Source organism: Caretta caretta, chromosome 10, assembly GCF_965140235.1.
Source record: "Caretta caretta isolate rCarCar2 chromosome 10, rCarCar1.hap1, whole genome shotgun sequence".
In the NCBI taxonomy this organism is placed as follows: Eukaryota; Metazoa; Chordata; order Testudines; family Cheloniidae; genus Caretta; species Caretta caretta.
This window is the reverse complement of record NC_134215.1, coordinates 43,498,137-43,524,408: the sequence shown is the minus strand read 5'-3', so window position 1 is coordinate 43,524,408 and position 26,272 is coordinate 43,498,137. Positions and strand designations below refer to the sequence as shown.

Here is a 26,272-nt window from a genome sequence, read left to right as displayed (position 1 = left end):
TTTAATGATAAGCAGGGGTGCGCCTGAGTTCCTGACATTTTTCTTGAGTTCCAGAAGGAGGAATAGGTTCTCCAGGGACGTCTGGCTCCAGCTCCAGTTCTAAACCGGCCCACACTACAGGGAGGTTTTGGATTTGGGGATTTTGGGCTGAATCTGTCTCTTCCCTGGCCTGTTTCTTTGGGTGTTTAATGGTGTGTGAGAAAATGTTGCAACAGTGGAGAGTGAGTGAATTGTGTGTCTTCCTTTCGGTCTGCCCAGTTCTGTTAGCAGCACTCTTCCCTCTGGGCCAGGAAGAAACGGATTCAGCCACCACAACAGGACTTGGGCTCATACCAAATACCTGCACTAGTCTGCAGTGCTGAGGGTAGCCAAAGGCTGCTGCTGCATGGCAGCCTTCAGTTAACATTGAACACTGAGGTCCTATTTTCTAGCTATCTCTAGTGGCTTTGAAGACTGAAATAAGAGAGCTTGTACAGAAAAGCGTTGTGCCAGCATTCCCTCCCTGGGTCAGAGAGGTCTAAGGCGGTGTGTGATCTGTTGCAGAGTGCTTACTGCTAGTCACTACATTGTCATTATCCAAAGCATTGCTTTGCCAAGCACAGATTCACAGATATTAAGGCCTCAACAGATCGTTATCATCTGGTCTGATATTCTGCAAAACACAGGCCAGAGAATTCCGCCCGCGCCCAGTGATTCCTGCCTCTAGCCCTTTGGAATGAAAAGTGCATTATGACATACTGTGTCCTGCTCCGTTCCATTTCAACACTGTCTTTAAGGCTCTCATTGACTGAGTAGGTGTAATGGTTATGAAAGCGAGAAACTGACAGCAGTTGCGGGGTGAATGTATCCTTCCCCGACACCACAGTGTGACCTGCTAGTCCAGACCTGGGCCTCTTGTCGACAAAGACCTACCAAGCCAGGATGATAAATTGTATAAAACTCCACAGCAGTTTTGGAGAGAGAGAGACTCACTGCTTCTGTGTATTGCAAGGTGCTTTCAACAGCGGGACGCTTTAAAAGCATGTGCGCTGCAAAAGCAATGCATGATGAGTTAAACTGAGGGCTTGGTTTTGGCTTGAATGTGAATTTGCCAATTTTGATTGGTGGGTATTGCAATACATTTCGGACATGATTTCCGTATTGGAGGGGGGCGGGGGCTGTAATTTGGTATGTCTAGCACATACCTAGTCTTGTATATGCCACTTAAGATGGTAGCCACAAAAAACAGGAAATTCTTTAACAATAAGCCACTAGTTAAACTTTTTTGGCCTCCAGCCAGATGAGTTTGAGGGAAGTGGGTGTGTCTGCTCCTGGAGCCCCACTGCAAAGCAGTGGGGAGAAAGGGCTAGCCATGGTTGGAAAGGATGAGCAGTGGTCTCACTGTGTGGTACAGCTCTTCCAAAGCAGTGGGCATACCAGTTCCCACATGCACTGGACCTTAGTGTCTAATAGCTGGGCCTTTATGGATACCTGGACACACTACTGCTAAGAATGTATTATGGGCACAACTTGAGCTAGGGCATCTGCAGTACACATGAAGGTATCCATATCAGTTCTTTGAAGGACAGTGAGGTACGGTGCCCCACATCTGTGATAAAGGATTCACCCCCCACCCCATCTAATCAGGCAGCATCTCCTACCGCTTGCGTATATGCCCCGTAGGCTCCAAACTGGATGGTCATCGGGTTGAAGATTCCCAGTTGTCCTGCCATCTGATGCATCCGCCTTAAAGTCCTTTCCTTGTCTGTGTCTGCAAACTTCACCACCAGGCTGGAGGAGGCTCCCTAGGGGAAAGAGAAAGCACAGTTGCATCACTTCTGCACGTGAGCATTGGCAGCAGGTGGCTAGGTATACCCTAGAGGGGACGATAAAATATAGGTGATGAACCTGGAGCACAAACTTTCTGATGGCACCTGGCAGGTTTCTTTATTCTCCATTATTAACCCCTCCTGACCGCTCTCTCTCCTTCTTGCGAGCTGCAACTTCTGTGTTAGTGATCGAGGTAGGGAGAACGTAGGCCGGTGTAAATCAGTAGATCTCCACTGAAGTCAGCAGAGCTATGCCAATTTACACCAGCTGTGGATCTGGGCCATATGTCCTGGTTTCACCATCCTACATAGGCCCGGATTTTTTTTATATTATGTCCCTCGAACGTCTTTCAGGATAGCTGGAATGTTGCAGATTTTCATTGCACCTGTCCAAATTTGTGGACTACAAAATATCTGTTCTTGTTGTAGTGTTGTACCAAGTAGGATTTGCTCTGTGTTTACCAGGAACCAAGAGTCCAGTGGAATGAGTGTTCAGAGTGATCAACAGTGTTTGGAGTGAAGGGAGAAGTGGAATGATCACAGACACTTTCCAAGCTGCTGTTTTGCTCAGAGTGAACATTAATGACACTTGTCCAGCATTTCATGATAAACTCATTCAGAATCTAGGTTAGTAGAAACAATCCTCCACTCCGAGAAACAGGAAAATGTTGCTGTTGAGTCAAAAGCTGGCACACATTAAAACCAAGTGGACTTTTGGGTTTTATAGGAATACTTTGTGGCCCTAAAACAGGGAGCCACAAAAGTGTCTGAGTCTGAAAATATGGTCACCTTAGTTGAGGTCAGGCTTGGGGGATCATGCGGAGAGGGAGATTTCCTCTCATTTCTCTGTGGTATGATCCCATCATCAGATTTATGTGAGCGACTGATCTTGTATATCGCAAGAACATCAGATAGCATCTCTCAGCCACCCTGCAGGTGACAGTGCTAATTCGTGTCCAGGATGATTCCACTGACTTCTGTGCAGTCCTGCCAGGGAAGAATTTGGCCCAGCTTTTCCATAGCAGTGTCTGATCAATGCAATATTTAATTGCAGTCGTATTTTATACTCATTGCTTTTCCCTGGACTCTGTTTCCTTCCTCTCCCATTCAGAATGTTGACCTTCACTGTTAATTAAATGGCAACTTTCTCTAGCCTGTGATTGAATTAACCCCTAACACCTGCCTAGAGAGCTCAGCGCTAATCAAAATAAAGGACGGGCCTGGTGTTATTTTTACAAGAAACTGTTTGATCCCTGAGATTTTGATCGAATTAAATGGAGGATCAGATTAGCTGGTGATTGGATTAAGGAGACAGCACTATGCATAGGTGGGGAAGGGAAAGAGAGCATGGCCAGTAGGCGTATCCATTTCTCTACCCCTCTGAGTGCCTACTGAGGGGCCAATTTTAGTGCAGTGCCAAGGGCACTGAGCTGAAGAGGTGTGGATGTGAGTGAGAGATGAGAGCTTCCTCTTCTGAGAGCGGTGGTGAAAGAGAAGAGGGAATGTGATGTGCCCAATGCCAGCTGCGACAGTGGCACGGAACGGGCAAAGTCCCAGCTCAGCAGCAAACCCTTTTTCTGAATTCAGTGACATGACGGAGCTACGGCTCTAATTGCCTTTCCCCTCTCAAGGCTTGGTTTCAAATCCTGCCTCAGGCCAAAGGTGAGGGCTGCTGGGCTCGGTCTGGTTCCTAGCAGCTTTGTTCCCACGTCACAAAGTCACTGCCCTGCTCACAGTGTCTGTTTAGGGGAGGTCCAGGGCTGGAAGGAGAGGCTGGAGCGCTCAAGCACAGGACTGAGGGACACTTGCAGAGCCGGGCGGGGTGCCAGGATGAGAACAGCAGGGGGTGCTGCAGATTAAGACATAGATCTGCTGGCAAAGCTGTATATCTGCGTAGGGATGTGGGGATACAGGAGTAGACGAGCAGGGGGAGCTCAGGACTGAGGGGCATTCACAGAGTGGTGTGGGGGAACCCCCCATAGCACCTGCCTATGTTGAGTCTGTGCTCCCAGGAGCAATCCTGCATTGGCAAAAAGGGTTTGGACAAGCTGGTGCCGCGCAGGCCTTTTCCATCTCTACCAGTGGCTTCAACTCAGATGTGTCCTGGGGAGGGGTAAATTCCCATCCCCCGCACAGCCAGGACCCCGTTCTGGTCCCTGCTCCTCCCCCCATAAATCTCCCCTTCCCTTACCCACCCAGTGCTGCCAGGAATCAAGTTCTCGGTGGACCCCCCACGCTTTGCTGGACAGGAACAAACTCCCAGTGCGCCAGGTTGCAAGGATGTTTGGCCCAGCCAGCCCTCACTGCCACTCTGTATGGAGGGGCAGCTGGGTCAAATTTCAGTGGCATTGCAAGCATGCAGGTGGAGCGATGCTCCTGACCACTCCAGCACTGGCGGTACTGATTGGATATGGGACCACTGCTTAAAAGTGGTCAGGCCGGGGCCCTCCCAGCTCTTATAGAACTTGGAGCAAGTGCAAAAATTGGGGGGTTGTCCCCACCACACCCCGTGATTTGGCACCACTGATCGCTAATCTCCATGATTCCTGGAGTCTCTTAGGTACACTCAGAGACGAGGACATTTGGGGATTCGAGCTCATTGACCCAATGGACTTTCCTTACAACACCCAGTGTGCGTGTGTAAAACCACCCGCTCTGAGGAGGAGCCTCAGGAGCTGATCAGTTGGGATGGAATTTCAGCCTCAGTGAACTGGTTTAAGCTAGAGATGGAGAGTAAGTCACTGGGCCATGTTCTCCTGGTTCAAGCCCAGTCAATCCAGTGTGGATGCCTGGGGGTAACACAGTGTGTGGACTATTCTGTGACAATATCTTTCTCTTCTGGTGGTACCAGGTGCAGCTCCCAGTTACTTAGCCCATGCAATGGAAGAGAAAGATGAGCCTATTTCTCTCTCCTGCCCCAGCCCTAGCACTTACCGGCATGGTCTGGCTGCCGTGCAGGCTGTTGATGGCTGCCTGGGCCTCCCCATGGCTCCCATATTTTACAAAGGCACATCCTAGGGGGAGAAAAGAACAAGTGTTAAGTTTGGGAGCTACAGCAAGAGGAACTTTGCAGAGGAGAATGTGTGCTCGTGGCTATAACACATGCTGGCAGGAGACTCTGCCTGCCCTGCATAGTCGCATCCATCCAGGACGTTCAGGAGAGGCAGCATTGCCTAGTGGGTAGAACAGAGCCCTGGGAGTCCAGGGTTCTCGCCCCAGCTCTGCACGGATGTGCTGCATCCCCTTGGGCACGTCCCTGTGCCGGTTATTCCATCCGCAAAGTGGGGATGGTCAGAGTCACCCAAGTATGTAAAGTGCTTTGAGATCCTCAGGTGGACGGTTCTGTGTACATGCAATGGAATGTTATTGCTTAACAGCTTTGGGCTAGCGGGAAGGGGTGGAATGGCGATGGGGTGAGGGTGGGGCAGGGGCAGGAAGAGGTGGGGCAGGGGCGGGGCCAGGGTTCGAGCACCCACTGGGCAGAGGGGAAGTCGGCGCCTATTGCTGGAGCTGAGGGGGGCTGCGCTGGCTGGCCGGGAGAGTGGAGGCTTGAGCTGAGGGGAGCTGCGCTGGCTGGCCGGGAGAGTGGAGGCTTGAGCTGAGGGGGGCTGCGCTGGCTGGCAGAGGAGGAAGCTGGAGCTGAGGGGGGTGCGCTGGCTGGCCGGGAAGGAGGCTGGAGCTGGGGGGGTGCTCTGGCTGGCAGGGGAGGAGGCTGGAGCTGAGGGGGGCATGCTGGCTGGCAGGGGAGGAGGCTGGAGCTGAGGGGGGTGCGCTGGCTGGCAGGGGAGGAGGCTGGAGCTGAGGGGGTTGCGCTGGCTGGCAGGGGAGGAGGCTGGAGCTGAGGGGGGTGCGCTGGCTGGCAGGGGAGGAGGCTGGCGCTGAGGGTGGCATGCTGGCTGGCAGGGGAGGAGGCTGGAGCTGAGGGGGGCGCGCTGTCTGGCAGGGGAGGAGGCTGGAGCTGAGGAGGGTGCGCTGCCTGGCAGGGAAGGAGGCTGGAGCTGAGGGGGCGCCTCCATCTGGGCAGTGATCAGCAAGGAGCCCCCATGAGGGTGCCTGGAGTATCTCAGACACATTTGTGTTCCAACCCACAAGAACCATGTTACTTCTGGTGCAAAGGCTTGTGCCTGGCTGATGGCGACGCTCTGTCCCTACGCACAAACACTAATGGAAAGGAGCCGGCACAAAGGGGGTCACGAGCCTGGGCAAAGGCAAGTCACGCAGTTGTTTGAGTGGGAGGTGGGTCGTGGTTTTGTCCAGCTCTCAGGTGGGGCCTGATGGTCTCCCACCTTTGCTGGCTCCATCGGGCCCTCTGAGGATGGTGCACTCTTCGATCTGGCCAAAGGGTTCAAACAGCCGCCTTACATCGTCTTCGCTCTGCTGCTTCCCCAGCATCCCCACAAAGAGCTTCCTGTCTTCTGAAACCAAACCAAACATGGTTAGCCAGCGGAACAGGCATGCACACTGACGCAGCGAGCAGGGAGGCAGGGTGGCACTCAGGCATTATAAACACACACACTGGAAGAATATGCTGCACCAAACCAACGGGCCATGGCCTGGGGTGGCTACAGACAGATTCCTCATAAACTCTTTCCAGTCTTGCTTTGATCTGACTCAGTCATGTGGCTAGCTGCCTGCTCGCTGGGCCTTCGGACACTGTGTTGCATCCATTACGCCACACGTGTGAGGCAGGTGAGCCAACCCTGAGCCCTCAAAGCTCTGCTTCAGGCCCAACAAACTCATGAGACTGGCTTAAAAATCATGAGATTTCAATAGACCATCAGTTGAGGGGGTCTTTTTAGTTGCTGCTGGTTTCTTTGGGGTGTACTGAGTTTGTTTGTTTCCCAGTGTCTCTCTGCAGGCAGGAGGGCTAGAAACTTGCTTTTTTAAAAATGAAAGCCGAGATTCTCAGATGATCCCCTGACTCTAGGATCTGCGGTTTCAAGAAAAGCACCAAATATTACAAGACTCACAACTAAATCCCAAGAGTTGGCAACACTGTGGACACTTTTACTGTTTGTCTACCTGGCTGCCAGTACTGTAGTCCAGTGGTTTTCAACCTGTGGTCCGTGGACTCCGCAGACTAGATCTAAGATTTCCTAAGGGGTCTGTACCTCCATTCAAAATTTTTAGGCATTTGCAAGTGAAAAAAGGTTGAAAACCACTGTCGTACCTCCATTCAAAATTTTTAGGCATTTGCAAGTGAAAAAAGGTTGAAAACCACTGTCGTGGGCAGTCTAGGGAAGTTGGGGGTCAAAATTTTGGAGCAGGCCAGAAGGAAAGTGGGTGGCAAAAGGAAGATTAACCTGTTCCTTGCATTCATAAGTTTTGTGCTGTTCTAAAAGACCACTTGGCCAGTCTGATTATTTCAGACGATTTCCCATTATAAATACAGGTAATGGCAAAGAGCTGGCGTCTTTGGGTTTGGCTCAGTCCCTGAAACACTGTCTCTAGCAAAAAGAAAAGGAGTACTTGTGGCACCTTAGAGACTAACCAATTTATTTGAGCATGAGCTTTCATGAGCTACAGCTCATGCTCAAATAAATTGGTTAGTCTCTAAGGTGCCACAAGTACTCCTTTTCTTTTTGCGAATACAGACTAACACGGCTGTTCCTCTGAAACCTGTCTCTAGCAGTGGCCAGTGAGTGATGTTTGCATCTTGCTAATTGTCCACTGCTTGCCGTGGGGCTGGGGGTGAGAGCTGCACAGGGACTGGAATGTCTGTTGCATGAGAAACACCATGATTTTAAAACTTGGTTTTGTTCGGAATCAGAACGAACTGTTGAATTTCAAAATTTCCCGCCAATGAAATTGTAAAAATCATTTTGGATCTATTAAAGTTTTTCATGCAGATAAAATGAAACAGTTTGTTTCTATTTCAACTTTTAACAGTTAAAAAATTATAATAGAAAATAAATTTCAACATGAAATTATTTTATTTTATATTAGAAAAAACAAAATAGTCATTTTTAAAAAAGGGAAAACATTCAATGTCAAAACATCCCATTTTGACATTATCGAAAAGCTTTGTTTTGATTTTTTTTCTAAATTAATTTTCATCAAAATTGACAAATTCTCCATGAACGTTTCAATTTTGATGAAATGGCATTTTCTGATGGGCAAATGCTCAGTTGCATTATTTTCCACCAGCGCTACTGGGGTGAATTCTTCCTAATGCTGCAGTGAATCCCTTATGTCCTGAGGCAGGAGATATCATTAGCATGATCAAGCCATGCATAACTGCAAATAATCCCTTACAAAGTGGGATTCAAATAAAAGAACCAACCCTTTCCCAGTGCTGATTTCATTGTGAATGGAAATATTTCGGGCATCTTAATTGCAATCAAACCGGTGGGTGCAGATAGTGCTAGAGACTAACAGCAATCATTGGTGCAGAGGCTCAGAAACATGCACTTGGTCTGGCTGAGCTTCCAAACTAGGGTGAGATCTGCCCATCGATAGCTCAGACCACTGAGAAGGTCTTATTCCATAATATGCTCTCTCAGATGGAAGCCAAGTCAAAGTTGGCTCCCAGCTGCATCAGACTTCTCTCTTCAGTGCCCGTTTATCATAGGTGCCGACTCCATGGGTGCTCCAGGGCTGGAGCACCCACGGGGGAAAAATTGGTGGGTGCTCTGCACCCACCGGCAGCTCCCTGACCTGCCCCCCGGCCCCAGCTCACCTCTGCCTCTGCTCCGCTCTGCCTCCTCCCCTGAGCATGACACCGCGTCCTGCTTCTCCCCTGTCCCTCCCAGCGTTTGCGCCGCAAAACAGCTGTTTCGCGCAGCAAGCTCTGGGAGGCGGGAGGAGGAGGAACGCGGCGCATAGGGGGAAGAGGTGGAGTTGGAGTGCAGATTTGGGAAGGGGTCCAATGGGGGAGGGAGGGAGGGTGGAGTTGGGGCGGGGGTGGGGTTGGGGGGGGTGAGCACCCACCGGCGCCAACAAAAGTTGGCGCCTGTGCCGTTTATGACACGCAACATGTGCAGTGTCCAGGGAGGGCATTATAAAAAGAGCAGTGTGTTAGGGAAAAAAAGGAGAGCAGGAACAGGTCTGTGGGATATGATGTCTCTCACAACCTCGTCTCTGGTTCAAATACAGCCCATGGCATTACTGCTCAGTGGCCCCTAGGGCTGGTCGAAACCTTTCACAGGAAAGTTTGCCATCAAAAAATGCTGATTGGACAGAAGCAAATGGTTTTGTGGGTATGTGTCCATCTTATCAACCTTTTCAATGAAAAATGATTGGAGCCCCTTGTTTCAACTTTACCATTTAAATTTATATATATATATATATATATATATATATATATATATATATATATATATATATATAATTGTAACATAACATAAAAGGCCAAAACGCAGTAGTGGAGGAAGCTCCCTAAAAGTGTGTGTGGTGTCACTGGTGCCTAAAGCTTGGCCCCGCCCCATGTGCTGCCCCTTCCCCCAATGCCCCACCCCCCACTTGCTCCTCTCCACCCCCTGCCCCCCCGTCGCTTGCCCTTATGGCTGCTAAAAAGTGATGGAATCATGGTCCCCTGGCCCACTCTGTTCTGGCACCCCTGCCGAAAAGATAAAGTCAAAATGAGGCATGTCAAAAAGGTAGTTTTGAGGTTCCTGAAGCAGAATTTTTCAGAAATTTTGTTTCCCAGGAAATTTTAAAATTTCAACTTTTCATTCCAATTCAGGACAAAGGGAAATTTGGAAATGTCGCAATTTCCTGCAGCCTGGAGAATCTGCATTTCAACCCACCCTAGAGGCCTTCATGGAAATGGGTTGCAGTGCCTTTCCTGCAAGGGAGGTACCCCATGGGGCCAATGCTAAACCAGTTGTCCCTAGTTAGTATCTGTTGGCCATCGCAGTGGAGAGGCCAACCTATGTATGACCCGTGGAAATGAATCCCTCACCCCTGCCCTTCCTCTGTAGGGGAACCAGGAATGTTGGCCAGGATGGCGTGCATGGGTGTTGCGAGGACTGCATCAGCTTTGCTGAAGCTCCAAGGCCAACGACGAGCCATCCCTGAATTCAATTCCACTTTAAAGCCGAGGAGACCCTGGCGGGTTTTGTGGGGGGAGACCTGGGGTTTGTGCTTTGGGTCGCAGTGAACATCAGGTTGTTGGTCGGATCCTAGTGATCACAAAAGAGCCCCAGCAGGGAGCAGTCTGAAGTGCTCCCAAATGGTGCAGCCTGGCTGGGTCCCCTGACTGGAGCAGCAGAGCTGGCTGTAGGCTTGGATTGAGGGGCACCGGCAGAGCTGGGTGGGTGGGAATTCAGGGCTAGAATAGCAGGTTTGGCTGCAGATCAGGACTGAGCGGCATCAGCAGAGCTGCATGGGAGCCCAAGGCTGGAACAGCCGGGGAAGTAGCAGGACAGAGGTGCATTGACAGGGCTGCATGTGGGAGCCCAGGATCAGGACAGCAGGGAGCTGTGGGTCAAGAAGAGGAGAGCTGGTAGAGCTCAGAACACTGGGGAACCTGGCCTGGGGCCTGTCTTTCTCTGGTACTTTATCCCTTCCCAATCCACATGATGACCACACTCGTTCCTGCAAACCAAAGGCAGAGCATGCGGGCCAAGGCAGAATGTGTCTGGGGGGCAGCGGAGGGTGAGCCGGTGAAATGAAGAGAGACAGAGCGACTATTCACAACAATTGCATTTTTATGATTGACTATCAGAATAACCCACAGTCTCTGGCCGTGCCCAAGGGACATAAATAACTGAAACACGATGGAAGTGATGGTAAATAATGAGAATTTCATGATTATTACCAGCATCTGTCTTCTGCAGCCTGTATGCCTGTGCCGAGGCTAATGGCATTTGACAAAGAAAATAAGGTGTCCTGTCACAGCATGGCCGGAGAAAATAAATAAATAATGGCGGGGACGATTAATGCTTTGTCAGTTACGGCACCAGGAAAATTAGTTAAGGGAACAGGGCTCATATATTGTCTAGTTAAACATAAACCATCTCGATAAAAGCCGGGCTTCTATTGAGCTGTAGGATTCAGCTTGGTGTAAATTTTGCTGACAGCTCCATGCCTCAGCTTCACTCTCTATGTTTTACTCCTCCATCTGTCCTCGGATCCCTGGGATTGCTGTCTGGGCCTTGTTTGGGCTCATCTACACAAGAGAGTTACTCTGAATTAAGATAGGGTGTGAATTTAAAGAAGAATTACTTACTTTGGAATAACTCCAGGTGTGCTTTCCGGTTCAACCCACTTCCAAAGTGGATTAAGCTAATTTGGAAAAAGGAATACATATTCTGGAATGAGAGCGGCCATGTATTCTTCTTTAAATTCACACCCTACCTTAATCCAGACAAGACCCTAGTTATTGGCTAGGTGCTAGCCTAGGACTTGGGAGAACTGGATTCAGTGCTCAGCTTTGCCATGTACTTCCTGTGGGACCTTGGCCAAGTCCATTAGCCTCTCTGTACCTGTTCCCAAACTGTACAGTGGGGATAGTAGCACTGTCCTACCGCACAGGGATGGTGTGAGGGTAAATATATTAACAACTAGGAGGTGCTCGGATGCCATGGTGATGGGGCCCAGATAAATGCCACAGAGAGATAGATCAGGGCTATTAGCCAGATTCCTGCAAATCACCATTCAGAGGAGCACTGGGAAGTCGCCTTTGAACAGTGATTTTATAATCGACACAGAGACCCACAGGGCTGCAGCTGCAGCATTGCCTTTGGGAATGCACAGCTCAGGAGCTAGGCCTGGGCATTGCGTCCTTCCAAGGGCTGGGCTGGAAGTGAAGCGGTTGCTTCGGGGGGGGCAGGCCAGTCCCATGCACACCCCTGAGAAGACTCCCATTGGGGCTATGAACAGGGAAGCGTGGCCTGCCCCAGGACGCTCGTCATGGGTGGTGTGGTGCCCAGAGACAGTGGAAGAGGACTTCAGGAGCTGATCTCATTTGCATAGGCACACCCACCCTGCCTAGGGGCTCAGCATGATGGGATTGCTTGCCCAAATGATCACTTTTGGCTGACACCTCCAGTGTCCTTGTTATTGGGGCAGGAGTAAGGCAGCAGAACTGTGCTTGGCATGCCCTGATTGAGGGACTCACCCACAACAGAAGAGCACTTGCTAGGCAGGGCACGTGGATCCCCAAACCCAGTGAGTTGAGAGGGGGTGGGGACAGGTATCTGGTGGTGTGGGGGCCGGCTTAAGGGTTCTAGGCATCATTTCATTCTTTCTCTCTATACTGTGTAGCAACAGAGCTAATTTAGACTCTGTTGCTACACAGTATAGAGAGATAAATAAGAGTCTTGTTACATACTGCAGGTCTGTGTTAAGTGGAGTGACCTGAAAACATCACAGTGGTTCTGTGATTGGCTGGCAGGGTGGCTGGTGGAGAGGACTGGAGCAGTGCCCTGCAGAGAGGCGAGGTGACTGGGCAGCTTATGGAGAGGAGTGGCAAGTGAGTACCTGGGAAGTGGTGCGAGTAAGGTGCCTTCTTACCCCTGCATCCAGGGTGGGAGGTGAACTCTGCAGATGCACCTCTGAACTCTGGGTCTGCCCTGACCAAGGACAACAACTGTGAGTGGGGTGCAGAGAAGGGATGGGCATGTTAAAGGAACTTTTGGTTGCTGGACTTAAGAACCTGAGGCAAAAGGACACTGCCCAATGTACTCTGGGGTGGGGCTTTTCCTCATGGTTATGGTTATGAATCCTGCTTGTGGCGTTTTCCCAAATTAATGCTGGTTACTTCCCACCTTTTATTAAAAGTTTCTTTTCTACACTCAGACTCTGTGCTTGCGAGAGGCACCCAGCGGGTGGTATGTAATTGTTCGAGGTTACTGGGTCGGGGCTTGAGCCAGTTCTGTGGTGTATTGTTGAAAAGGAACCCTTAGATAGTGAACTCGGCCTTGGTTGCTGTCAATTCCAACAGGCAGAAGGGTTACAATATTTTGAAAAAATCATAATAAAAAGTCATTTCAAAACAAAGAATCAGAACATTTTGTCCGGGAAATGTCGATACTGGATTTTTTGGCATAGTCACAACTACCCCATCACCCTGGTTTTCTTCCCTAACACAACGTCAGTGAAACTGACCTGATTTCACAAGGAGTTTCAGTTTCCACAGAGCTGCAGATTCTGCCGGAACAGGTGCCCTGGAAGTGTCTCTGACCAGCCCTACTGCCCACCCTACAGCCCTACTGCCCATCCAGATTACACCCCCCAAACAAGAGAAAAGGAAATCCACATGTCCTCCTCAATCTCCGAGACATGTGGGCCCATCCAAGATGTGTATGACCATCTAGCGCCAAAGGCACAGAGCTCTCTATGCCTGTATAACCCTGCCTCCTTCGGCACCTGTCTGCCAGCACCCCGAGATGTGTGGACATGCCCATAGACATATGGATACATCTGTGTAACCTTCTCTGTCCTGGACATGTGTGAGACAACCCTATAACACCCCCCACAGAAACACAGACCACATCACTCCATCTGCGAATTGGCTGTTGCTCAGTGAAGGGTGGGTATAATGCCCTTCCCAAGAGATGGCTACTCCTGGACACCGACCCCCTCAGAGAAGTGTAAGCCCAGCAACCGTCTGTCCCTCTGAGACGGATGAGCGCATCCACTCAGCCACAGTAGGGTGCCCCCTTACGAACGACCCAGCCCACAGATCCAGGACAGGCTGCTATCAGCCTGCCCCAAGAGGAGTAGGACACTGATCCAGGCACATGCATGTTACATGTTGTGATTAGGGCTGGTCAAAAGTTTTCCATCAAAACCGGTTTCCAACAAAAAATTGGGCTTTTCCATGGGAGAAGCGCCTGCCTCCCACGGGGAGGTGTGGTTTGTCTATGGAAAACGCCAAATATTTCCATTGGGAATGCTGCTGTGGTGCCCCATGGGCATTGCTGTTCAGCTGCCTTGTGCTCCTGGGCTGGACTACACCTCCGCCGAGGCACCATGTTGTCCCCTCAGCCCAACCTTCCTCCCTGCTTTCCCTGCAGGACCTCCTCGCTCCAGGTCCCTCGTCCCCTTTGGCAGAGACACACTCCTTCCCCTTGGTTTTCTGGCTGGAGCTACCTGCTGGCACTGCCCAGCATGATCCTGACTATTGTAGGGTTTTCACACCTCATCCTCGGGTGATCCAGCAGAAAAGCCCTGCATTCCTAGACAGGGTCCTGGTGTCTGCCACCAAGGAACCACACATCTAATTACGCGTGGCAGATAGAGGGAGTCCATTCTCATGCTTAAGGGCGGCAGCTGGCCTGTCCATGGGTCAGGAAGGAATTTGCCCTCCATGTGCGGAGCACACAATTGGCTAGTGGGGTTTTTTAATTTTGAAGTCTTCTGAAGCAGCTGGTATTGGAGACAAGCTGAACTGATGTGCCTGGCAGGACTGGATGTGATGGCCAAATGCTCTGGTCCACTATGGCCAGAGGTGGGACACCAACCTAGAGGGGCCAGCGGCTTATTTCCTGGTACTCCAGCGCAATGGCAGAGAAGAGACAGGACTCAACTAATGAATACAATACTGAGGCTGCTGTGCTGAACACAGACAGACCATGTGGTTCTCCTGAGCTCCCAGATTGACTCACAGCCTCTACCACCTAGTCTACTTAAACCCTGGTCTGGACTCAGCAGTCACATCCGGGACTGCATGGCAGCCTCTGGGATTGCGCAGCGCAAGGATCAGATCTGGCATGTGGTGTGGTCAGGCTGAGTTCTTTGCCAGCTGGTTGTCATCACAGTATATTCAGGAGAGGTCAAGGTCCCTTTCCTTAAAGACACCCACAAGGAGGTCTGGAGACAGCAAGGGGAAGGAGTAGGTGGGGGATGCTGGATATTCAGGGCTGGGGGATTGGGGAGAAGCAATCGCCTGCCTCCGTGGGATTTCTCCTCCACTGAGCAATGCATTGCGGCCAGGCGCGGGCGGCGTGCTCGCACTCTCCTTCCTATTGATTTTTAATCCCTCACCAATTACGTCCTGTAAGTGGGTAATTTATTTCCAGGGTCCCCTTGGGATGCGCTGGAGGTGTGGCTGGCACCAGCTGAGTCGTGGTTAATAACTACATCTCGCTTGGGGTACAGTTATTTACCCTGCTATAGAGATTTCACACACGCCCATCACGCCAGGGACAGGTGGCCAGGGAGGAAAGACTGGCGCTCACATGCCCCGGCAGCTTCTACCCCAGGGAGCAGCTTCATCCTGGGACAGGGGCCTACGAGGAACGTAGTTGGTCCAGGGGACTTTGTAGCCTTTCCAGATCCCACCAAGCTCACTGGCTTTCAGCTGGGAGGTGGGTGTTGGGCCAGGAGGCAGAGGCCAGGCTAAAGTTCCACCCTTCACTCCTGCTCACACTGCACCCCCCACCCAGCAGCCTCTGAGCTAGGGGAGCATTATCCCTCTACTGTCTGGATAGCACTGAGCACAATAGGGCTCTGGCCAGGCTGGGCTCTCTGGGCACTACCACAATACCCAGGAGATGGGGAAACTGAGGCACAGAATGCTAAAGGTCCATACAATGGGCTCATAATGGAGACAGGGATAGCACTGTGGCTTCCTGATTCCCAGTGTCTGGTTCAAACAGCCAAACCACACTTCCTTCCACAGCCAGGAATAAACTGGCCCCTCATCCCCAGGAGTCCTGACTCCCAGGGCCGTGTTCTCTGCTCCCTGACTCCAGCCTTACACTGGGGTAACCCCTCTGACTTCAGCATAACGACTCCTGCTTCACTCCTGTGTAAGTGGAAGATCAGATCCACATTCCTGCTTTGGCAGCTAGACCATACTCCACACCCGCAGAGTGAGGGACATACTTTCCCAGGCCCCTGCTCTAACCACTAGACAACACTGCCTTGACCAGGGCATGCCCATTGCTTGCGGCTGACAATATTCTCATTGCCTGGCACTGCTGTGAAATCTTCCTGATGGTATTTGGTCAGGAGACAGAATGCCCCAAGAGCCGAGATCTAGACAGCACTGCTAGCCTTCCCAAAGGGGGCAGAGTGGGGCCATGGGTCTGCTTTCCTGCCCACCAGCCAGCTGAGCTAGAGCCTTGGGTACTATGAATAGAGTGTTGAAGGGGGCTGTGTGCCTGCAGACTCCCTCCAGGAGCGCTCATTGGGGCAGAGAACCCCACCCCTTCCAGGGCCCAGGCCCTCAAAGATGCTGGCTAGTAGAGAAAGGATGGCCTGCTTTGCTGTTTGAATACTGAGAAGAGGGTGTTTTAGCCATTGGGGGAGGCACTATAAACATGCAGAGCTGCAGAGCAGAACACAGCAGCATGGGGCCAGGGCAGGAGAACCAGATGGCTCTGGTCAGCGAGAGGCTGCACGGGCTGGTGGCTGGAGCACTGGCGTAGCTGTTCTGCCTCTGCCACTGACCCACTTCGTGATCTCGGACAAGTCATTTCCTCTGTTTCCTTCCCACCCTGTCTATCTTGGGAGCAGTTTGGGCCAGGGACAGTCTCATACTAGGTGGCTCTACAGAATCCAGCATGACAGGACTGATTTCGAGTGGGCACGCCAGGCGCTACTATAGTAAGTTTCAGGGTGATGTGCTGATGCTGTCCAAAGCAGGACCTGTCTCTTACCACCCATCTGTACAGAGCCTTGCCCAATGGGGGCCTGCTCTTGGTTGGGGCTGCTAGAATGCTTCTTGTAATACAAATAAGAGCAACAAGGAAGTGCAACTGACCAGGCTCTGGGGCTGGGCATGGTTCAGCAAACTTTACTGGGAAATTCTGTCAGGATTGTTTGGGGTGATGATTCCCCTGCAGTGCACAGGATTTCAGGAAATGGGGGTTTGTCATGAAAGAGCTGACTGCTCCAATTTCCATACCTTTCGAGGCAGCTGACAAACACCAATTTCGTAAATCCAAATTTTAAAATGGAACCTTTCGAGGATTGGAGGCTTCGCTCAAAAACTCTCACTAGCAGGTAACACTTCCAAGGCTGATCTTGAAATGGATCGTTTTCCCCAAACCACCAAGAAACGCAAAAGTTTAAATGTGGCACATTCCAAATGTCGTTGCACATGTTGTGCAAGGTGTAACAAGCGAAGACAGAACCTCAGCAGTGACAAGTATTCTCACTGGTTACTCGCTTCTTTCCCTTTAATAACCAAACGCAAGGGGAGATATTTTAACTACAATGGGCCGGATCCTGAGCCCTAGATTGGCTGCGGTGGGATTTACACTGGGAACACTGAACTCGGTGCAGGGAAATGCCAGTTTAGAAAAATAAGTTAAGCAAACGTATAACTCTTGTAACATGAGCCCCAGCCAAGGCACTACTTGCAGTAGAGCTGCATGTTGTATGAATATGGTATGTAAACATTACTCGTGATCTTCAGAGTGGAACGCTTCCTGATCCCAACCCTGACATGCAACTTCCCCTACTACTCCAGTCCTAGAATCCCGCAAACAGCGCTGCCAATATCCCTCAGCCCTGAGCCACAGCCCCCAGGCCTGGGTCCCCATACCGCAATGCCAATGCTCCTTAGTCTGGGCCAGCAACCCCTGTGATCACTATTATTCTTAGCGCTGGAATAGCCCCTGTGGGCCAGAGACAGGGACAGGACTCATTGTGCTGGTGCCGTACACACAAAGAACAAAAGCAAAGCTCCGTCTGAAGAGCTTACAATGAAAACTGGCCAGCGGACAACTCTGTTTTGCAAGAACGTTTAAGGTTTTGAATTTGAAATTTGTTTTTGTTCCACATTGGAGTGAAAATGAAACCTTGCAAATAAAGTGCGTCACGAGGAAATCACAATGGAACGGCCACTTCTTCCTCAGAAAGGTCAGGCTGCTGATTCTCCTCTCTCTCTTGCCAGAACTGAGCAGGGAGCTCCGGACCTCAGAAACCTTCCCAGATAAAACATCACCGAGACCCAGACGTCTCCATGAAACGTTTCAGTTTCAGAGAAACAACATATTTTAACGAGGCGTCTGTGACCATCTCTCAGCTTTCAGCTGTGTGTCTCTGCACAGTGTAGCCAGTCTCTGTGCGTCTGGAAATGAACAAAGCTTATATAAATATCAAAGAGAGGCAGAGTCTCTTCCCAGGGCCTATTGCTCAATGCATTCCCCACTCTTCCCTTGGGTCTCTTCATTCTGTTTCTCTCACTGATAAATCCCACTCCAAGTTCAGACTGCCCCACATCTCTTTCGCCCCTCTATCCAGCAGTAGCAGACATCACGGCCTTGCAGGTCGACATCCCATTGGAGGAGGAATCAGTGACACAGAGTCTGGGTATATTCGTAGTGCAATTTATTTGCACTATATATACACAGTCCTGGAACAGAGGTGGTCACAAACAGCGCACGGATCTCCTCTCAGCAATTGCAACCCAAACCCCAAAGTCTAGGTTCCAGGGAGCAACTCTTCCCTAAGAACTGACCAGGTTAGAGATAAAGGCAAAATGCAAACTCTCCAGCTGCTTGCCACAGCTCCCCACCACAAAATTAGCAACACAGTATTAAAATATTTCTTGCATGACTGAACCATTCTCTCATACTAAGAAAAAGAGCTGGTAAGATTATGTGTAACACTGCCACCTGGTGACTCCTGACATAATAACCCCATTAGGAGCCAGACTGCAACATCAGACAGTATCAGAGGGTCCCTTTTCCCCTTGCTCAGAGCCATTGAGACTGTCCACAAGGCAGGGGTTCTTCTCACCAGGGGAGGGGGTGATGGGGCAGCAAGCCCAGCAGATGGATGGCGAGGGAGAGAGGTGGCTGGATGGAGGACACAAGGCTGTGCTATGGGATCTCTGGAGGGGCCGGACAGGAAGGATTTGGTGCTGGATTTACATTCTAGGAAGGAGCCCTGGATGGGCAAAAAGATTGCACGGATACTGCACATGGGCCACTTCCCAGCACCCAGTCAACCACCTCGTCAAAACCCTGATCCGTCTCCGAGGAGGAAATTAAAGACTTGGCCCGCTTTCCCTTTTCTCCGCTGCTGTAACAAGCTGCACTGACTGGCCGTGGACAGGCCACATGCTGCGTGTGTGCCTGTCCTGGGGTGTGGGTGTGAGTGCAGGCATGTGGCAGCGCATGGGCTGGCTTTCCCTGGAAGCTGCCGTGGGAGGGGGTGCCTGGTCATGGGCTGTGGGCATCGGCTGTAGTGTGAGGTGCGGCCGTGCTTGTACTGTGGCAGGGATGGCAAAGGGAGTGTGGTTTCCTGTTTAAAGAGTGAAAGATACATACACAGTATGTCTGCGAGGGGGTCTGCATTCTCTGTCGGTCTGTGTCAAAATGTGCACGTTAGTATAATACATTTGGTCATGGTGTAGGGTGTAGAAGGGGAGTATAAAGCGTGTGTGCAGGTAGGGTGTACTGCCCAAGGTGTGTGTGCGCGTGTGAATACATACAGCGTATTTCTTCGTGGGGTGTGTGTGCAGAAGGGGCAGATAAACTGTGTGTGTGTGTGTAAGTATGGTGAACTGCTCAGGATGTGTGCGCGTGTGAATACACACAATGTATTTGTTTATGGGGGTTTGTGTGCAGAAGGGGTAGATAAATGGTGTGTGTGTAAATATGGTGTATTGCCCAGGCTATGTGTGGGGCGGGTGTGTGTGTGTGTTTCCATGATGTGTGGGTAGCTCTCAGATGTTTCTTGTTAAGGGGGTGCCCCTCTCCCTTGGTGAGACTTTGCATTCATTCTTGTCATGTATTACCATCAGCAGGGTTGGATCATGTGGGTGGGCTGATCCTGTTTGTTCACTGGGCTACAGAATTCAACCCAGGAGACCTAAAGCTCCTTCTATTTTTGTATCCCCGTTTGGGCTCTTCATCCCCCCCTACATTGCTTGCACCTTTGCAGACTGTGACAAGTGTTGATGCGTGCAATGTGGTCTGTGTGTGGTGTGCGTTTGTGTATGTGGTATGGCCTACGCATGTGTGTAGGGCATCTACAGCTGTTGAGGTGTTTGGTGCCCATATGGTGTGTTGTGTACTGTAATGTGTGAGTGAGTAGACCCATGTGTACGCTTGTGAGTGTGTGTGTGTATCACAGGGTGTGGGTGCAGCACATGTAGTGTTTGTGTATGCTTGGGGGTGTATGTGGGTAACAGAGGGTAGGTGTGTGGCAAGGAATCTCTGCCAGTGTGTGGGTGCAGTATACGCGGTGTTTGTGTACACCTGTGAGTGTGTGTGGGTAACAGAGGGTAGGCGTGTAGCTAAGAGATCTCTGCCTGTGTGTGGATGCAGTATAAGTGATGTTTGTGTACGCTTGTGAGTCTGTGTGGATATCACAAGCTAGGCGTGTGGCTGAGGAATCTCTGCCTGTGTGGGTGCAATAGATGCTGTGTATGCTGGACGTGTGTGTCTGCCCTGCTACAGGACACAGGCTTGGCTAACGTTTATGAAATCCACATTCCAGCTATTGAATATGCCTGCTGCTCTTCTGGCTATGTTCTGGGCTGAAGGGGCTGAGCCTGGCCTCCAAGGAAAGCAAAGGCTGCAGGCCTGGGAATGGAAGCAAGACTGTCCGGTGTGACAGAGAGATGGAGAAAGCAAAGCCTGCAGGCCCAGGAATGGAAGGAAGGCTGGCCGGTGTGATGGAGAAATCAAAGGCTACAGGCCTGGGAATGGAAGCAAGACTGGCCGGTGTGATGGAGAGACGGAGAAAGCAAAGGCTACAGGCCTGGGAATGGAAGCAAGGCTGGCCAGTGTGATGGAGAGACGGAGAAAGCAAAGGCTACAGGCCCGGGAATGGAAGCAAGGCTGGCCGGTGTGACGGAGAGACGGAGAAAGCAAAGGCTGCAGGCCTGGGAATGGAAGCAAAGCTGGCCAGTGTGACGGAGAGATGGAGAAAGCAAAGGCTACAGGCCCGGGAATGGAAGCTAGACTGGCCGGTGTGATGGAGAAATCAAAGTCTACAGGCCTGGGAATGGAAGCAAGGCTGGCTGGTGTGACGGAGAGATGGAGAAAGCAAAGGCTACAGGCCCGGGAATGGAAGCAAGGCTGGCTGGTGTGACGGAGAGATGGAGAAAGCAAAGGCTGCAGGCTCGGGAATGGAAGCAAGGCTGGCCGGTGTGACAGAGAGACGGAGAAAGCAAAGGCTGCAGGCCTGGGAATGGAAGCAAGGCTGGCCGGTGTGATGGAGAGACGGAGAAAGCCAGCCAGGCCACGCACTGCACAGAGACAAGGGCTAAATGTTAATCACTGAGGTTGAAAATGCAGCAGTCGCACACAGCTGCCTCCAAACACACTGTGAAATTAGTGGTAGGCCAAGTCATCTGCTGGCGTAAATCCACACAGCTCCACTCACGTCAATGGCGCTATGCTGGGCTGAGAGCAGTGAAGTTACCGCAGATTTACACTGGAGTGCTGGGGAGCAGTGTCTGACCTTCTGGGGATGGCCAGCTCTCTACACTGACGTCACTTCATTACTTACCCCGGTTAACAGGGCTGTGAGATCAGAATCAGGCCCCGGGCATTGACACCTGCGGAGTTACGGCTCGGAAGCCAATGGCGGCACAGAGGAAAGATGGATCTCTGGGTCATTACATTGGATGACCCACTGATCGTGAGACCATATGGCCCGAGAAAGTTTAAGGCTCCACTGGGTGTCTGTGCATTCTATTGGGATACCTGGACGGGAAATACATTGACTGGGCCTGATCCTCAGCTGGTGGCAATGGAGCTGTGCCAATTTACGTCTGTGGAGGATCTGGCCCGTATTTTCTATTGGGAAAGGGCAGAGAGAGAGCGACAGGAATGACGGGAGCTGCCCGGAGAGAGAAACCAGCCGCCCACCTGGAGAAGAGCTCAACAAATTGCAGCTCGATGGTTCTGGTGCCGCACGCGGGGGATCGGAGTGGGGCACCCTCATGGAAATGCACCGTCCAGGAACAGCCCATGTACCCATCACACTCGCCACTTGCTAGCTGTCGGGAGGGGAAGAAGAACCAATAACCCAGGCACCTTTAGCACATCTGATCTAAGGTTTGTGATTGAGGTGAGATCTCCATTTGTCTCCATATCTGCCTGCCATAGATCTTGAGATTCCCCTGGGCAGGAGAACAAACAGATCGCATTCAGATAACAGCCATTTCCTATCAGGCATTAGCAGAACCAATCAATCGGGCTCCTCGCCCCGAGACACATGACCCAATCAAAGAGAGACGAGGCCAAGAAGACGAGCAGAGGGTGTGAGATTAGCGCACGACTCTGCAGTTTTGCTTCCCTCAGCTCCCCAGAGCTAATGGCCAGGTCAGGGATTGCCTGGGAACCAGGCACCTTTCATGGGGACTGGCAGGAGCGAAAACACAGGTTGCCTACTCTGGTGCCCCCTCTGCCCACCAGCAAACTCAGGCCTGGCACTTTGCCAGGAAGTGGCGTAGCCGAATCAGCAGGTGGCGCTCTTCCTTCTAAGATTCTCTTCAATTCAGACTCTGTGGGGCAGGGAGCGTGTCTTCAGGGCGTGTTTGTACAGCACCTTACATACTGGGGAGCAGAGAAGCACCATCGCACAATCAATATTCCAAGTAAGGAATAACAAGTCCTGACCCAATGCCCCAGCTTCCACTGGAGGACTAGCAACATTCCAGTGATTTGCCTGTATCCGGGAGGGTGGGTTCAGCCCAAGTTAAAACAGAGCCTGGTTTCTAATCCCCGCCCCCCCCACAGCTGGGTCAGCTAGCCCAGCCTTAAGGCCCCTCCAAACCCAGGTTAGAGGTTTTTCTGTGTGGATGGTAGGGGGATTAGACTAAAACCCAGATAAGACCCTGGGTTAACGGTGCAGTGAAGACAGACCCTAAGCAGAGTTCAGAGACCCCTCTTGTTCTTCGGGTCATTTCTAAAGACCCTGATTGCGTTTAGCCCTATTAAACTCTACCAGGCTTCTCCATAAGGGTTGATTTCTACAGCTATGGGGTTGTCAGGGATTTTCCCCTTTCAATTCTCTGCTGGCACAAAACCTCCAGCGGATAAAAACCAAAACAACCCGCCTGGAAATAAACATGGATATTCCCCATTAAACTTTGCTACAAACACCAGTCTCACGCCCTTCTGTGCCTCCTGGGAACCTCTTGCGACCATCGCCATGGGACTTGTGTGTGCGAGTCAGTCCCGGGGAATGGCAAGGCAGCCATGCTAGCTGTCCTAGAGAGAGGCTGCGCTCTGGCCCTGCCAGGCCAGCAGGGAGAATAATGGGGCTGTACATATCCACTGCCCAGCAACTTTCTCCAAAGCATCTAATGGGCCAAGGGTCATGCCAGAGCTCCACCAGTGGTGGAAATGCTAGGCCAATGGCTTGGCACGTGGTGTGACAAAGTGGGGTTTTCCCCTTGTTATGCTTTATGTGTGTATATGTGAGTCTTACTGTTTTGCATGAATACTGTGTGTGCCTCAGTTCCCCTGTGTACTGCACCAGTGCCTAGGTGGTGGGGATAAGGGTGTGTGATTTTTGCTGAGACCCTTGGGGGGCCAGTGAGGCTGCTTTAGCTGCCTGCAGGTAAAGCAATGGACAGTGCCCTTCATAACCTGAGAACCAGGAGGGGGATGCAACCAAGTGACACTATGCAACCAAGTGACACTTTGCCAGGGAAGCAGGACAAAGACCGGAGAAGGAGCAACGGGTATGTCTGAGGCCAGGCAGCAGGGTTGAGTTCAGTCTCCTGTGGGGGACTCAAGGAGGGGGTAGTCCAGGGCGTCTGGTCCAGGGTTCCCCCAAGATGGATTTGGCTGAAAGTCACTGATTTCTGTTCTAACAAGTTCTGTTCTACGCTGTGTTCCTGTCGACTAATAAACCTGTTTTACACACTGGCTGACAGTCATGGCTGACTGCGGAGTTGGGGTGCAGGGCTCTGTGGCTTCCCCAGGAGACCTGCCAGGCGGACTCGCTGCGGGAAGCGCACGGTGTGAAAAGGGATGCTGAATACGCCGAGGTCAGACTCAGGGAGGCTGAAGCTGTGTGAGCTTCTTGCCCTGGTGACAGTGTAGAGAGGAGGCACGCTAGAGTTCTGACTGGCTTCATACGGAGCAGCTCCAGGGCATCAGCCCAGTGATGGTGGGAGGGAGACAGAGAACTGAAAAGGCAAAAATGTCAGTGGTTGGGGCGGGGTGGGGGTTCATAAAAAACTGGAACATTTAGAAAAAAAATGAAAATTTTCCTCCAAACCCATCATTTTCAGACAAGGGTATTTTTTTGGTCACAAGAGTTTCTACTGAGACACTTGGACCAGGTCTGCTTCGGAGTTCGGGGCCTGGAGTCTAGTCTGCCATGGTCGAGAACTATCATCACATGAAGCACAACTGACAGCTCCAGGCCTTCAGCCTCACCAGACGCCCTAGGCCTAGGAGACAGACGCAGCATCACCCATCCCTGCCAGTTCTTCTCTACCTCAGAGACTTCTCTGGCCCTATCACCGTTGGTGCTGAGCACCTCATAATCTTTAATGAATTTCCCTTAGCAAGCCCCCAGGGAAGTAGGGCAGCGCAAGAATCCCCATAGTACAGATGGGAAACCGAGGCACAGAGCAACCGAGTGACTTGTCCAAGGCAGAGACAGGAATGGAAGTGGGGGTCCCCATGTGGCAGGCTGGCACTCAAACCACTGGCCTAGCCTTCCTCTGCGGCCATCTCTTGTCCTTTACTCCCTCATGCTGGGTCCCACGCACACTGGCAATGCTCCCACCCACCTGTGAGGGATGGGAGCCCTGTTCTGCTCCCTGCGGGTAGAAGGTGAGCCAGCCCCATGCTCAGGCCTGTCCATGCTGCTGGGCGAGTGACAGCCTGCCGCTTGGAGTAATTGTGTGTGATGCAGAGAAGGGAACGGGCTCACCAATCACTGGGGAACCAGGCCAAGGCCAAGTTCTTATTGATTCCTGGGCCGTTTATCTCTGTATTTGCTGGGCATCTCAGATGATAATCTCAGCTCCCTGACATTTTGGGAAGAGGAATGGGTCTAACGGCAGGCTGGAGGGACAAAGGCGTCCTGCTCCAGCCTGCTGCCCCATGGCTTTTAAGATTCAAGACACATCCATTGGCATGCGCCCTGCAACAGCGCTGGCCTCTCGCTAGGCAAGAGAGAACTCCCCAGTGAGCATCTGAATGGCGAGAAAGCACTCAGAATTCGGCTAGAGTGTTCACTTTAAAGTTAGCTGCAGTTCCAGAAGGTGCCTTCAAAAGAGTTTGGTTTGGCTCTTCATTTATCTCAGGGACGAGGGAACTGGACTGGATGAAAGTGAACCAGAGACTGAGCGGCAACAAACTCCTGCTGGAGCTGGGGAAGTTTTGAGTCACATGTCGTGCCAAAATTTGCACCTGGTCTCTATTGCTATAATGGGCCAAACCAAAACACCGCCGTCCATCCCCGGTTTTACCACTTGGGCTGACTCACATGAGAACTTGTTAGCTTTTCCCCTGCAAAGCCTGAACTCTGGCTCTCAGGCTCTGCTTATTTCAGGATGTGGGAAAACAACAAGCAGCCAACGAAACTCTCGCCAAGAGAGCACAGTGTGTGCGCCTCCTCTGGAACCAAGACTCAGGTAGACTTCTGAGTGCTTTACCAGATACCACGGTGATGGGTGCAACAGGAGAATTTACACAGAGGCAGAGAGAGATTTCCAGGCAAACTCTCATTAGGCAAGTGATGATATTCTGATGATGGTGTAATCACTGGCTCAGGTGGAAGGCATGATACTGGTGCTCAACTTCACAGGGCAGCTGTAGGGCTTAGTTCATTCACTTGGTGCATTGAGATCCTCTAATTGTCTCACATGCTCTGACGTGGATCCTCATTCTAGCCTTCCAGCACACAAGGAAAGGGAACAAGGCCACCATTCAGAGCTACAGCCTGCTGGTGCTTTGTAATACTCCATGTGGGTGCCCAAGAAGTGGGCTGCTATGGACTCTGAGCCAATCACAGCACCTCTCCATTCTCCACCTCTGAGCAGATATGGGCCTAAGCTACCAAATCCAGACGCAGCTTCAAAGCAGATCCTTCCCAGAGCCCGGGGAGTCTGGATCTGGGAATTGGGTTTGACCTCTCTCTGCCTTCTCCACACACGTGCCCCCACTCCACGGCCGGCTCCAGGCACCAGCTTTCCAAGCAGGTGCTTGGGGTGGCATTCAGAATGGGGCGGCAGTCCGTGTCCCAAGGCGGCAATTCGGCGGCAGCTCCGCCGCTCTTCCGGTTTATCTGAGGAGGAAGGCTGCAGTACCTAAGCAATGCTACCAACAGCTTGTATCCGCCACCCAGGGCGTGACCTGATGCCCTAACGACAGAACCCAGCTGCCAGGTCAGCCGTCTCCAAGACCTATCAACTCCTTATGGCAAGAATTCACCTGCAGGGCACCGGCTTTCACTCTAGAGCCGCAGGTTCAAAGCTAGGTCAGGTTACAACCACGAGAAATGAATTAGAGGGGAAGGGGGTCAGCATAGGCGCCAATCAGAAATCACTGCACAGATCTGCCTTTAGCAATCTTTGCTCTGGGGAGATCCTAGACTGGGATGGCAGGGGGCTGCGGGCAGGACTGAGGGGCAGCGGC

The 26,272-nt window shown here is 51.5% G+C and overlaps 1 protein-coding gene across 12 annotated transcripts in view; it reads right to left on the bottom strand.

Annotated features, from left to right (window-relative positions):
* Positions 1-26,272, bottom strand: part of CELF6 (CUGBP Elav-like family member 6) — a 242,235-nt gene that overhangs the window by 92,080 nt on the left and 123,883 nt on the right. For 11 of the 12 annotated variants that reach the window (XR_012670191.1, XR_007358668.2, XR_007358667.2 and 8 more), the window contains exons 4-6: positions 6,095-6,223; positions 4,743-4,822; positions 1,641-1,784 (exon numbers count right to left, since the gene is read on the bottom strand). Coding sequence is in view for 9 of the 12 variants with exons in the window: in XM_048865634.2 (XP_048721591.1) it covers positions 1,641-1,784; positions 4,743-4,822; positions 6,095-6,223 (353 nt within the window). In the remaining 3 variants the exon portion in view is untranslated. The remainder of the gene's footprint in view (positions 1-1,640; positions 1,785-4,742; positions 4,823-6,094; positions 6,224-26,272) is intronic. The other variant, XM_048865640.2, reaches the window with a different exon arrangement.